Raw genomic sequence first — 11,432 nt, forward strand, 5'->3', positions numbered from 1 at the left:
TTTGGGGTTTTTGTCATTTCTCTCTTGCAACGCGAACCAGATGTGGCTGCTACTATCCCGCGTTGGTCGCTCCAGATGTTCAGAGTTATGGATGGGTGGGGGGGGGCTGTTTGTATCTTTGGAAAACAGACACTATGAATGTGTGTGTTTGTGTGTTTTATGCCCCTAACAGCTCAGGAGCAGCCGCCTGTAGAAATGAAGTGTGGGGCCACTGTCTCTGGCTGGAGAGGGGGGTGTGTGTGGGGGGGGGGACTGGCTGTCTCTGCGTGATTGAATCCAGCTGTTCTGGCAGGGGGGGGTGGCCGGCCAATTTGCATAGCTAAATAATCTGTAGAGCCGACAGGAACCGGAGCAGATCCCTGTGAGAGGAGCCATTCTTCACCGGAGCCTCAGCTGGAGCAGACTTAATGAGAACCTGGTGTCGAGACGCGTAGTTGGAGGAGGTGGAGAAGAGAGGAGAGGAGAGGAGAGAAGGAGAGAGGGGGTGTAGGGAGAAGTCACGGCTCCTTCTGAGTCTTTCCTCCGAGAGCTCAGCACAAACCATGCTGTTTGAAATCCGCAGCCTCAGGTCCTGCTCTTCTGCGAGGTGAGGGAACTTCATCCTGTCCTTTAACCCATGCGTAAATCTGTTTTGTGTGTGTGTGAATCTGAATGAGATGGAAGAAGCTCCTGGTTTTTCCTCAGTTTGAAAACATGCTTCTCTCTCTCTCCCATTCTGCAGGATGTTGGCAGCTCTTGTGTGTGTTCTGCTCTGCATCCAGCCTGGACACGGACAGGTAACACAGCACCTTCCCTCATCTGGGTCACATTCTCAGGGGGTTTCCTTCATGTCGTGGATCCGATCTTGATGCTGGATCATGATCTTGCTGCTGACCAGAGACTATGCTTGACATATAGTATTGAAGTTATCCTTCAAAATGTTTACCCTCATCAATGCTGCTAAAAACTTTAATCTTGATGTTTTCCTACAACTTGACATCTATTGCACTTCTGTCCGTCCTGAGGTTTCTAAGTATTTTTACCTTAAAAGGGTTTTTAGTAGTTTTTCCTGACTCTTGTTGAGGGTTAAGAACGAAGGATGTCACACCATGTTAAAGCCCTATGAGACGAATTGTGATTTGTGAATATGGGCTATACAATTTGATTGATTGATGTCGACCCAGGTCATGGACATGAAGCTTTAATGGTCAAAAACTGAACTGAAGAGGGGAGGGTGTGCTTGTTCATATTTTTGCGTTCATAATTAATCACATTGCATGACTAGTTTTATTGTAGCAGCTCCAGATGCCTTAAATACATGAATTACTAATATATAACTCTCCACAGGCCTGCCAGGAAGGGTTTGCATATGACCGCAGGGCCAGACAGTGTGTAGGTGAGTGGCTGCTGCTGTCTTGTAAGGTTGAAAGTAAAAAACAAAATCTGGAATCTGGAGAAAATCTGTAAAGTGTGAATAAGTTTGAACGGAGAAAAGTGAAGGAATAAGACGCCCCCAGATGTTCTGGATGCAGGAATGTCCTTATCAGTGCATGGCCTTGTCCTCCAGATGTGGACGAGTGCCGTACCCTGCCAGATGCCTGCCGGGGAGACATGCGCTGTGTGAACCAGAACGGAGGCTACCTGTGCATGCCGAGGAGTCTGTACAACCAGCCCTACAGACCCGAGACCCCCTTGCTGCCGGAGCCCTCTTACCCGGACACGTCTCAGGGATTCCAAGACTCCTTCCTCCCGGCTCCCAGGTCCGTGGAGCCCAGCTACCCCAGAGTGGGCAGCACGGCCCAGTGCCTGCTGGGATATTCTCCTGCAGAGGACGGGACCTGTAACGGTGAGTCCAATTCAAACTACTTAAAATGTTCACAAGTATTAAATGCACAGAGCTGTAGTTTAACATGGAGGTTCCAGTCTGAGGGTTTGTGTCCTTTCCAAAGGGTCAAGGATCAATTAGTGAGCTCCTGAGATGATTGATGAGGCGGGAAAGAAGGAAAACAAACATCTGAGAGAAGAATAGTTGTGATTCTTTGTATTTTCTCCTGAAAAACATCACTTTACTTGGTCCGGCTGCAAAAACATTGAAATGAAATCATCTGAAACCAAAAGTTGAGACATTGATGCAGCTGATAACATCCTCACGCAGAACTGGATGAATGTTTTTAATGTCAAATCAAATCAACTCAAATCAAAGTTTATTGTCGTGTTTATTGAAATTCTTGGGACATGGCAGGCAGCATATACACAGCAGGCAGCATATACACAGTAGACGGGCTTTACAAAAATTTAAAAAAATGAGATACCATATAACATATAACGTATAACGTTTAACATAGTAAAATGAAGCAGCAGTTTACAGGATGAAGGAGTGGGGAATATTCAATTAAATAATATGAATATATGTGAAGTAAGAACCTATTAAGTGTGACCTGTGATGTTGTGACCCGGCAGGCAACATCTAAAACTTTCATATGGGAAGTGACTCAACTTCTTAATGCAGGAAAAAAATCATGTTTTCCTTCTGAAATGTACAGAAATACTTAGAAGTACAAAGAAAGTATAGTAACTGTGTACTACTACTACTTGCTACTACTACTTGTACCCTTGTGATTTGCTTTAACCTCTATCCTTTCTGCATCCATGGACAAAAACTCTCTCAGATTTATCTTCAAAATCATTTTGAAAACATTTCAACGTGCAGCTGCTTGTAAGAGATGCAAGTGCAGAGAGTGAATCCTCTGCTGCAGCTGTTTGCGGTTTCTCGTCTCCGTTGTGAAGTTGTGAAGTTGTGAAGCCACCACCTGACGATGCAGTGAAAAGGCATAAGAGTTCAGAAATTCATTCCACAGAGATGATGATTTAACTCCAGGGAAATGCATGAATCCATCAGTTCACAGGGACAGATTATCTTGAGGCTCTGGGTTTCAGCTTGTGTGTCGTCACCGAGCTGGAGCTCCAGGCCCTCCAGCTCCTCTCAGGGAGGGAATCTGCTCTTTCTGAAGGATTCTGTTGCACGTCACAGCCACAAGAGACTCCAGCTGTCAGATCATTCTTAATCTATATTGTCCCAAGCTGTGTTAAATACAGCTTCACACAATAGCCCCAGTGTGTCGAGCAGGGACGAGCTGGTGTAAACAGGCCCTGTCGTCCATCTGAGGTGTTTTTCTCTGTCATTCTGGATGAATCAGACCTGTGATGAATGGAAAATGTAAACATTCAGCTTTCTCCTTCTAAAGAGAAGCGTGGAGTTTAGCTCATGCACAAATACGGAGTGTTCCTCTCAGCAGGGGAGAAGCAGCCTGTCAGGGAATCGGCTCACAACCTTGTTTGAGTCAACTGCTCCATCAGGATGCCAAACATGAGCTCATGTGGAGCCAGATCTGTGCCCGAGAACAGGCACTGCTCTGTGGGGGCCGGTGGTAACAAGCCCCCCCACTGGCTGAACGCCGGAGTGGGTGGTGATGTAATGGGCTGTTGTTGATTGATGCAGCTACGGGGCAGAAGCTATACAGACTGGGACTTCCTGTCTGAGCCTGAAACAAACATGGCTTTGTCTTGAAGTTAATGCTCCAACAGTCAGTAATGGCACCAGTCTGGGTAAAAACAATATAAGAAATGACCCCTTCAAAGCTATAAGTGTGACGTTTTAAATTATAACTCAACAACCATGAGGCTGCAGGGGTTGGAGCCGCGGTGTCAAGGTCCCGTCGATGCACGTGCTCCACCAATCACGAGTCAGTCTCAAGATGCAAGATTCAAGATTCAAGATTTTTATTGTCAAATGAACAGAGATAACATGAAGTAGTCACTGTCAATGAAATGCCTGGGTCACACACTCTCTTTAAGCAATGCTCAGTAATTTCAACCCAAAAAAATAAAATAAAAATAGAAATAGTATAAAATAGAATAAAATAGAATAACAATGAAATAGAATATCAAACATTCAAAATAGAAAATAAAATATATACAACTAAATATATATCTTTACAGATGAATGTTCAATTTGTGCAGTAGTGCAAATATTCAAATATGCTTGTTATGGTGCTGGTGCAAATATGCAAATATTCCAGGGTGCTGGTTTGGTCAATCAGGATGTTTCACCCTGTTTTTATAAATTCTTCAAATAAGTTATTACAACCAAACTTACTGGACGAATGAACACTCAAACAAACACCAGTGTGATAAGAACTAAATCTAAAAAGAGAGAAAGTGACGTGCACTTTGAATGTTAACATGGATAATGTGGCAATCAAGACCCTTAGGCTTCACCTCTGTTGAGTCATCATGTCGTCATCTGTATAAACACTCGTTTTCTTTAGCTCTACACATGTGGTGTGGCTCCAGGGAGGTGATGTCAGTGCATTAGTGCGTCTCCTACTTAAATCCAGGCTGAAATATCAATATTTGTCATATGTTCATGCCCCCTGCTGAGGATAAATTACCATAACTTTGGTCATCTCTTAACTTTTCATCCTGCAACATCAACAGGGCAGAAGTTACATTTCTATCTTCATCTTTCTATCATGCTAACATGCTAATCTCAGACAGGGATTATGATTCTTGATTCCAGCATTAAGTGCTTCACAGATCTATTCAATATTAAATATGTAATTTGTGTGAACTGACCCTTTAAGCAGGAGATCTATTTACAGACAAAAGATCAAATTCTGCCTCTGGACTTCACATTTCATTTCCCATGGGAGCGCGATATTCATTTCCGCTCATAACTACAGTCGGGGGGGGTATTTTCATGTTCTTCCTTAAGTTGAGGGATTTCAGGCTCGTCTGTAGCTGGAGAACAAGTTTCCAACCTCGTGGGCTCATGAAACCATTTTGATAAACAACAAACATATCTGTCATTCTGCAGTTCTGAGCTGCTTCTCATCCCACTCAGGGTTTACTCTGCTTTTCTGTGTTGTTTGAGAGGAGAAGAAGAATTTACCTCTTGTCTCGCTGGAGATTAGATTGAATCAGTTTGTGCACAAGTATCTCAGCTGTATTTCATCCTTCTGACCGACCTTCTACACTCTGTCAGGTTCTCTCTGACGCTGACGAGGATCGTGAGCAGCTCATGAACAGCTCTATATAAGGAGCTGAGCCGACTCACTGCACTTTGTGTGTGTTCACTGGAGATCAGGCTGCACATGGGCTGCAGGCGAGAACCCTTCACTGAGGTATCGCCTGCTAACGGCTAGCAGGTGCCATGGCCGCTGTAGCTGTTGGCCGGGGGCCGAACGCCTCGGGCCTCCCCCACCCCCCCGTGGAGGGTGAGGGGTCCAAGTTGGCACAAAGGGCAACAGACCACCCCAAAGATGCTATCGCTCCTCGCCGCTGCCTGACCAAACAAAGAGCCCGGCCCAAACCCACTTCCCCCCCGCCGGTTTTCCTAGAGATCTGTGACTTCATGGTCTGAGAACCGTGAGCAGAGGCTGGAATGTTTCATCTGTCATATCCTCAAAAGGAAATGCAGCTCTTATGATGGAGAATGTGGGCCGCTCCAGAGGAAGGAATTCAGAGCGTAATCTGAGAAACAGCAGGAAAGTGAGAGTTGACTGAAGTGTTAGCTGTTGTGTTAAGAGGCTTTTAAATACAGGGCCGGTGAAAACCTGAGCGTTGGAGAAACAAAACCTTTGACTTCACGTTTGTCTGTGAAACCCCCCCAAGCCATTAGGAAATAAACTCTATTCTGGCGGATGTGCATCTGAGCAAAGCACCGAACCCTCGAGTGCTGCTGTGGAATGAGGCGGTCGAACAAAATACAAAGTGATTCGCTTAGAACGAAGCTCAGGACTATAAAGGTTTGTCTTTTGTTGAGTCCAACAAAGGATAAACGTACCTTTTTTTAAACACTAACATGTCAAATTTCTCACACGCTCACTATCTCTGTACGTTTATAGACCAAAAACACTTTTTGCTTTATTACTATATTGCAAAAGAAGTTTGGTGCACTGACCTGACATCAAAACCTTTCCACATGTTTCTTCTCCAAAAATGGACCTAAAGCATTTTCAAATTATTTCTGATGCAGATGCACATATATTGCATCAAAACTCAACCGCAGACTAAAGGATGAGACTGAATCACTTTGCACACTGACTGATGCACATCAGAGGCTAATTAGAAATGGGTGTACGCTAGGAAAATAAGTGGGTATATTCCGTGTACCCGCATATACACTGTTTGTGCAGCTTGATAACAACAAGCTGCACAAACAAAATGAATGCAGGGTTCACCTGCGTTCACAAAGAATAACAACTGACCAACGCATTCCACAAAGGCTCCAACAGGGACCGGACCACTGACCCCTGGAAACAGCTGTAGCCTCACAACAGATCCCTTTAATCTGCAGGGCTGCTGGACTGTTGTTGTTCCTCGTGTTGTTCTTCTTGTTGTTGTTCTTGTTGTTCTTGTTTGTACGCAGGGTAACTTCTGGTTGTGTTACAGGACCACTATCACTGAGCAAGACGCTGGTGTTAGTGCGACATCTAGTGGCAATGCATATCATATACGTAACCCTTAATGCCTGTTGTGCTGTGGGACTCTGACCTGCCTGTTGATTTCCACTCAGGAATCTTTTTATCATGAAAGAGGATGAAACACTAACTTCTCCTCCTCTTCCTCTTCCTCTGTTGCAGACATCGACGAATGTGAGACCAACTCTCATCACTGTAACCCCACCCAGGTGTGCATCAACACGGCGGGGGGCTACACCTGCTCCTGCACCGAGGGGTACTGGCTCATCGGGGGGCAGTGTCAGGGTGAGTGAGCAAAGCCCATCACATTCACTGCTGCTTCACAGGTGAGGTTTATTATCTGATATAGAAATCGTCCGGAAAAGATTTGAGCTCGAGGAACTTAATCCACCTGGTTTGTTGATGTAGTTTCACACGTTGATTATTTCAAACTTGTTTGCAAAAAGCCATTTTGCTGAAAAGCTATGGTGTTTGTAAAAATATTTATGGAATATAAACAGTTAGAAAACATAGATAATGTGAATTTAGTCTGTGAAGTGGTCTTTAAAGAAAGAGATGTCATAACGCCCCCTGCTGGCAGACAACGAGCAGGTTTCTACATTCTTCAATTCTTAAAACTATAAATAATAATGTGATTTAACATGATTCTCGTCTTTGTTGATAAAAGCCTTTGTGACCTCATCTAGAGGAACAGCACCCCCCTCATGCTTTGAGTGGTATTGCAGCTCATCAGGGTTTCACATCAATAAACTGTCAAGATGAAAAGAATAAAGCTTATTTTGTACTTTTCAGAAAACATCTATACGTTGTTGATGGTAACCAGTTTGTGTTTTTCTTTTCTTTGACCAGATATTGATGAATGTCGCTATGGTTACTGCCAACAGCTGTGTGCCAACACCCCGGGCTCTTACTCCTGCTCCTGTAACCCCGGCTTCATCCTCAACCCAGACAGCAGGACCTGCCAAGGTACACACACACACACACACTAACACACACACACACACACACACACACTCTCACACACTCTGCATCTGCTCCAGTGTCGTGTTGAGTTCCCTCCTTGTTTCTCTGCAGATGTGGACGAGTGTGAAGATGAGCCGTGCACTCACGGCTGCTTCAACACCTACGGCTCCTTCATGTGTAACTGTGACGAGGGATTCGAGCTGGCAGCTGATGGAACTTCTTGTATCGGTGAGCAGAGCCACATTTAAACTGCTGTGCAATCTGTCAGGAGATTTGTTTCCATATAACGAACCTTAAAGTTTGATAATATGCTGTGTATGTGAATATTAAGCAAATGAAACATATCCAAATTTAGATTAACATACGTACAGAGTCAGTTCCAGCTCAGTTTGGATGTGAGACTGTTATTTGTTTCCCCTGCAGACTTGGATGAGTGCAGCTTTTCTGAGTTTCTGTGTCAGCACAGATGTGTGAACACCCCCGGCTCCTTCTCCTGCATCTGTCCGCCCGGGTACTTTGTGTTTGAGGACGGCAGGAGCTGTGAAGGTAGGAGGACAATGACCCGGTCCTGACTGTACAGAGACATGAACTGAATACATATTTGTTTGTGTTGTCATTTGAACAGCAGCAGTTAAAATGCTGCATCACACAGGACAAATAATCTGAAGTAAACATGTCTTATGAAGCTGCTGAGAATTGCTTTGTTGTGTATATCTTTCAGGAAAGTTTTGAACATAATGAAGTCCTTTTCTTACTTTAATCCATTTTCCTTAATCTGTCACCCAACATGTGTAGTATAATAATAACAATAAGTGCAGAATAATAAAGAAAAAGTGTTAGACTGGTTGTACATGTGTGTAACATCGGTCCTGATCAGTATTTATATCAGATAATGTTTAAAACAAATCTTAAAATGATGATATTCTGTCTCATTCTCACGCACTGTTTCGTTGATGTTTTCTCAATGTTTTTTCTCTGATGATGATGATGATGATGATGATGATGATGATGATGATGATGATGATGATGATGATGATGATGATGATGATGATGATGATGATGATGTGTTAACTGACCCTGACTGTTGTGTGCTTGATTTTGAAGATATCAATGAATGTGACACTGGTAACAACACCTGTACAACAGCACAAGTATGTTTCAATTTCCAGGGAGGCTACACATGCCTGGATCCTCTACAGTGTCACTCTCCTTACGTCGAAGTTAGTGACAAGTGAGTGGTTCCCCCCCGAATAACTCTGTTACATACCGAACACAAAGTCAACCAGTTGTTGAGTGTTGCTGGGACCCTGACCCCCCCCCTGTGTGTCCCCCTGTGTGTCCCCCTGTGCAGTCAGTGCATGTGCTCAGCTGAGAACCCTGCCTGCAGGGACAAGCCCTTCACCGTTCTGTACCGACACATGGACTTGTCGTCGGGGCGCAGTGTGCCTGCAGACATCTTCCAGATGCAGGCCACCACCCGCTACCCGGGCGCCTTCTACATCTTCCAGATCAAGTCGGGCAATGACGGGCGAGAGTTTTACATGAGGGTGAGTACGATGGAGGAGAGACACTGACCTGTAGATCTGAAGGAGAAGAATCAAAGTGCAGTGACTCGACTTCATGCTGAAAGCTTAGAAATAAGAAATTAACCCGTCACAGGAATTAAATGAGCATATGTGGAGGTTGCTCTGTAAATTGATAATGAAAATTTGTCATAAGATAAAATACGGCCTTTTTTAATGGCTCACAATGAGTTAATACACTATTTAATACCCTTATATCTGCATCAAACACATATTTGTGTGTTATAAACTATTTATTTAATAATGCATGAATAGGGGAAGTTAAAGTGAAATGTTTTAGGCTTTTATGTGTTAACCAGCAGAAAGTAGCTACAGTTAGTTTACAATAAAAAAGAGAAACCTCTGCTACAGTGAAATCACAGACAAAGGATACAGCGCCACCTACAGTCACTCAAACTCCATCATCAGAAAATACATTTTCAGAACCAAACGGGAAAGAAAAACTGCTCTGGTGTAGAAACATCAGAGCTGTGCGGGTTTAGTTAGAAAAGATATTTGTTTTCACATCATAAATAGTTTCACATGATCGTTGCACTTATTTTTTTAAGGTTATTAGTCCCCGAGTTACATCAGAATAACTACAACTATGATGCAACCGCTTGTAAAACACTTTCACAATTCTGTGGTGAATCAGAAACACCTTTGTCCTGTCCCTCCCCGGCTGACGTGTGGTCAGACGTGTGCTCTGTAAACCACATTCACCAGTGAGGTCACAGATACTCACACATGCTTTAAACATCGAAATCACAGCGAGTCAAGCCACCAGATGTCACTAAATACAAGATGTGAGCCTTCATTGTTGAAACTGTCACTGAAAGGTGATTTATACCCAAACACACAAAGTTATTCATCAAGAGGAACAACATCGATTCATCTGTCCACCATGATCATCACGTAACGTCTGACCTGTGACGTGACGTATATTATATAAACATCTAGATTTGAGGTAATAAATCTCCCGTACAGAAGGAGAACCTTGTTGAGGGTGTGATTCTGAATATAAACCATGGAAACATGAATTATTCTGCTCATGTCATTTGTTGATGTCTCTATACCCATTTTTCACAGAAGACATTTTGACATGTTACAGTAGGAAAACACAGTTATGTCATGTTATTAGTAAGAGTGTGTTTTTCCTCCTTTAACAAATCAACAGGCTGTGAAAACACTAAACACATTTATACACTGAGCCCAGTGACTGTGCAGGATTCAGCCAGTAGGTGGCGTCCTACATGTGTGTATCTCAAATTAGGTCACTACAGACACAGGAAATAAATAAAGAGAATATAACAACAGAAATATAAAAAGGTATAAGAATTATCTTCTGTGTGATAAAATGTAAAAACCTCTGTTTTCTTAGTTTGAACGACACAGGACTTATATTTGTGTTTTAATTGACATTTCTCCCTCAACGTGCAGTCATTTCATTTCCCTGCTTCCTCCTCTTCATCCCTCACTTCCCTCTCACATCTCTTTTCTTCTTCTTCTTCTTCTTCTTTTTCATATCGTAGCAAACCAGTAACGTGAGCGCCACCCTGGTGTTGTCCCGGCCGATCAAAGGCCCCAAGGAGCTGGTGCTGGATCTGGAGATGGTCACCGTCAACAATGTCATCAACTTCCGAGGCAGCTCCATCATCCGCCTGACGATATTCGTGTCGGAGCACCCGTTCTGAGCGGGAGACCCCCCCCCCCCCCATCATCCTCATCCTGTCAATAAAGACGCGTCCGATAAAGAGTGAGCTGATGGGAAAGCCTCTCCTCCAGTCCCCCCCCACCCTGGTTTAATGGACACTGAGCTTTTTATAGGGATATGTTCTTTCAACACAGATGGATATTTATGTTGTACCATTTTTTAACCTCCTCTATTAAGAAAATCACCTGAAAACTTGTCTCCCTCCAGATGAGCTGTGAATGTTTCCGAGCTGTCGTGACCTGATGAGCAGCTCATCGGAGCAGACGTGTAACTGTGCATCCGGAGCGGTTGTATTTGAAATGATGTAACAATCAGTCATAAGCTGAATTATTGATCACCGTGTCTTTAAGTTCAATAAATGTCTTTACCACAGAAAAGGACTCGAGCTTGAGCAGGAACCTGAACTCTTACTGATACATTCAGTTCTGGGATCATAACGCTGAGGCTCTAAAAGCCTGTGGGATCATTTTAAATCAAATCAACGGTTGAGAGACACTCAACCAAATTTGGAGGTTTTAGAGGCAACATAATGCTCTAATATGATTTGGGATGATATCATCATCAGCACATTGTAGAGCCCTATTTTCAAGATGTATGATGTTTAATATTTACAACAAACTTTGGGATCATAGCAACACATTGGGGAACACAGCTAAATGAAAGGGATGTGCGATCAAATTCAACCCCATGAAAATTTGAGGCATCAGTTTTACAAATTTTGGGGATTTAGAT

The 11,432-nt window shown here is 43.4% G+C and overlaps 1 protein-coding gene across 1 annotated transcript; it reads left to right on the plus strand.

Moving 5' to 3' along the window:
* Positions 1-347: 347 nt before the first annotated feature.
* Positions 348-10,680, plus strand: fbln5 (fibulin 5). The gene is made up of 11 exons (XM_061082828.1): positions 348-586; positions 722-776; positions 1,327-1,375; positions 1,547-1,825; positions 6,624-6,746; positions 7,311-7,427; positions 7,536-7,652; positions 7,848-7,970; positions 8,529-8,655; positions 8,776-8,971; positions 10,519-10,680. Exons 1-11 carry the CDS (start codon positions 543-545, stop codon positions 10,678-10,680), a joined length of 1,392 nt encoding a protein of 463 aa, XP_060938811.1. The 5' UTR covers positions 348-542.
* Positions 10,681-11,432: the final 752 nt, after the last annotated feature.

This window comes from Limanda limanda, chromosome 12, assembly GCF_963576545.1.
Source record: "Limanda limanda chromosome 12, fLimLim1.1, whole genome shotgun sequence".
Classification (NCBI taxonomy): Eukaryota; Metazoa; Chordata; class Actinopteri; order Pleuronectiformes; family Pleuronectidae; genus Limanda; species Limanda limanda.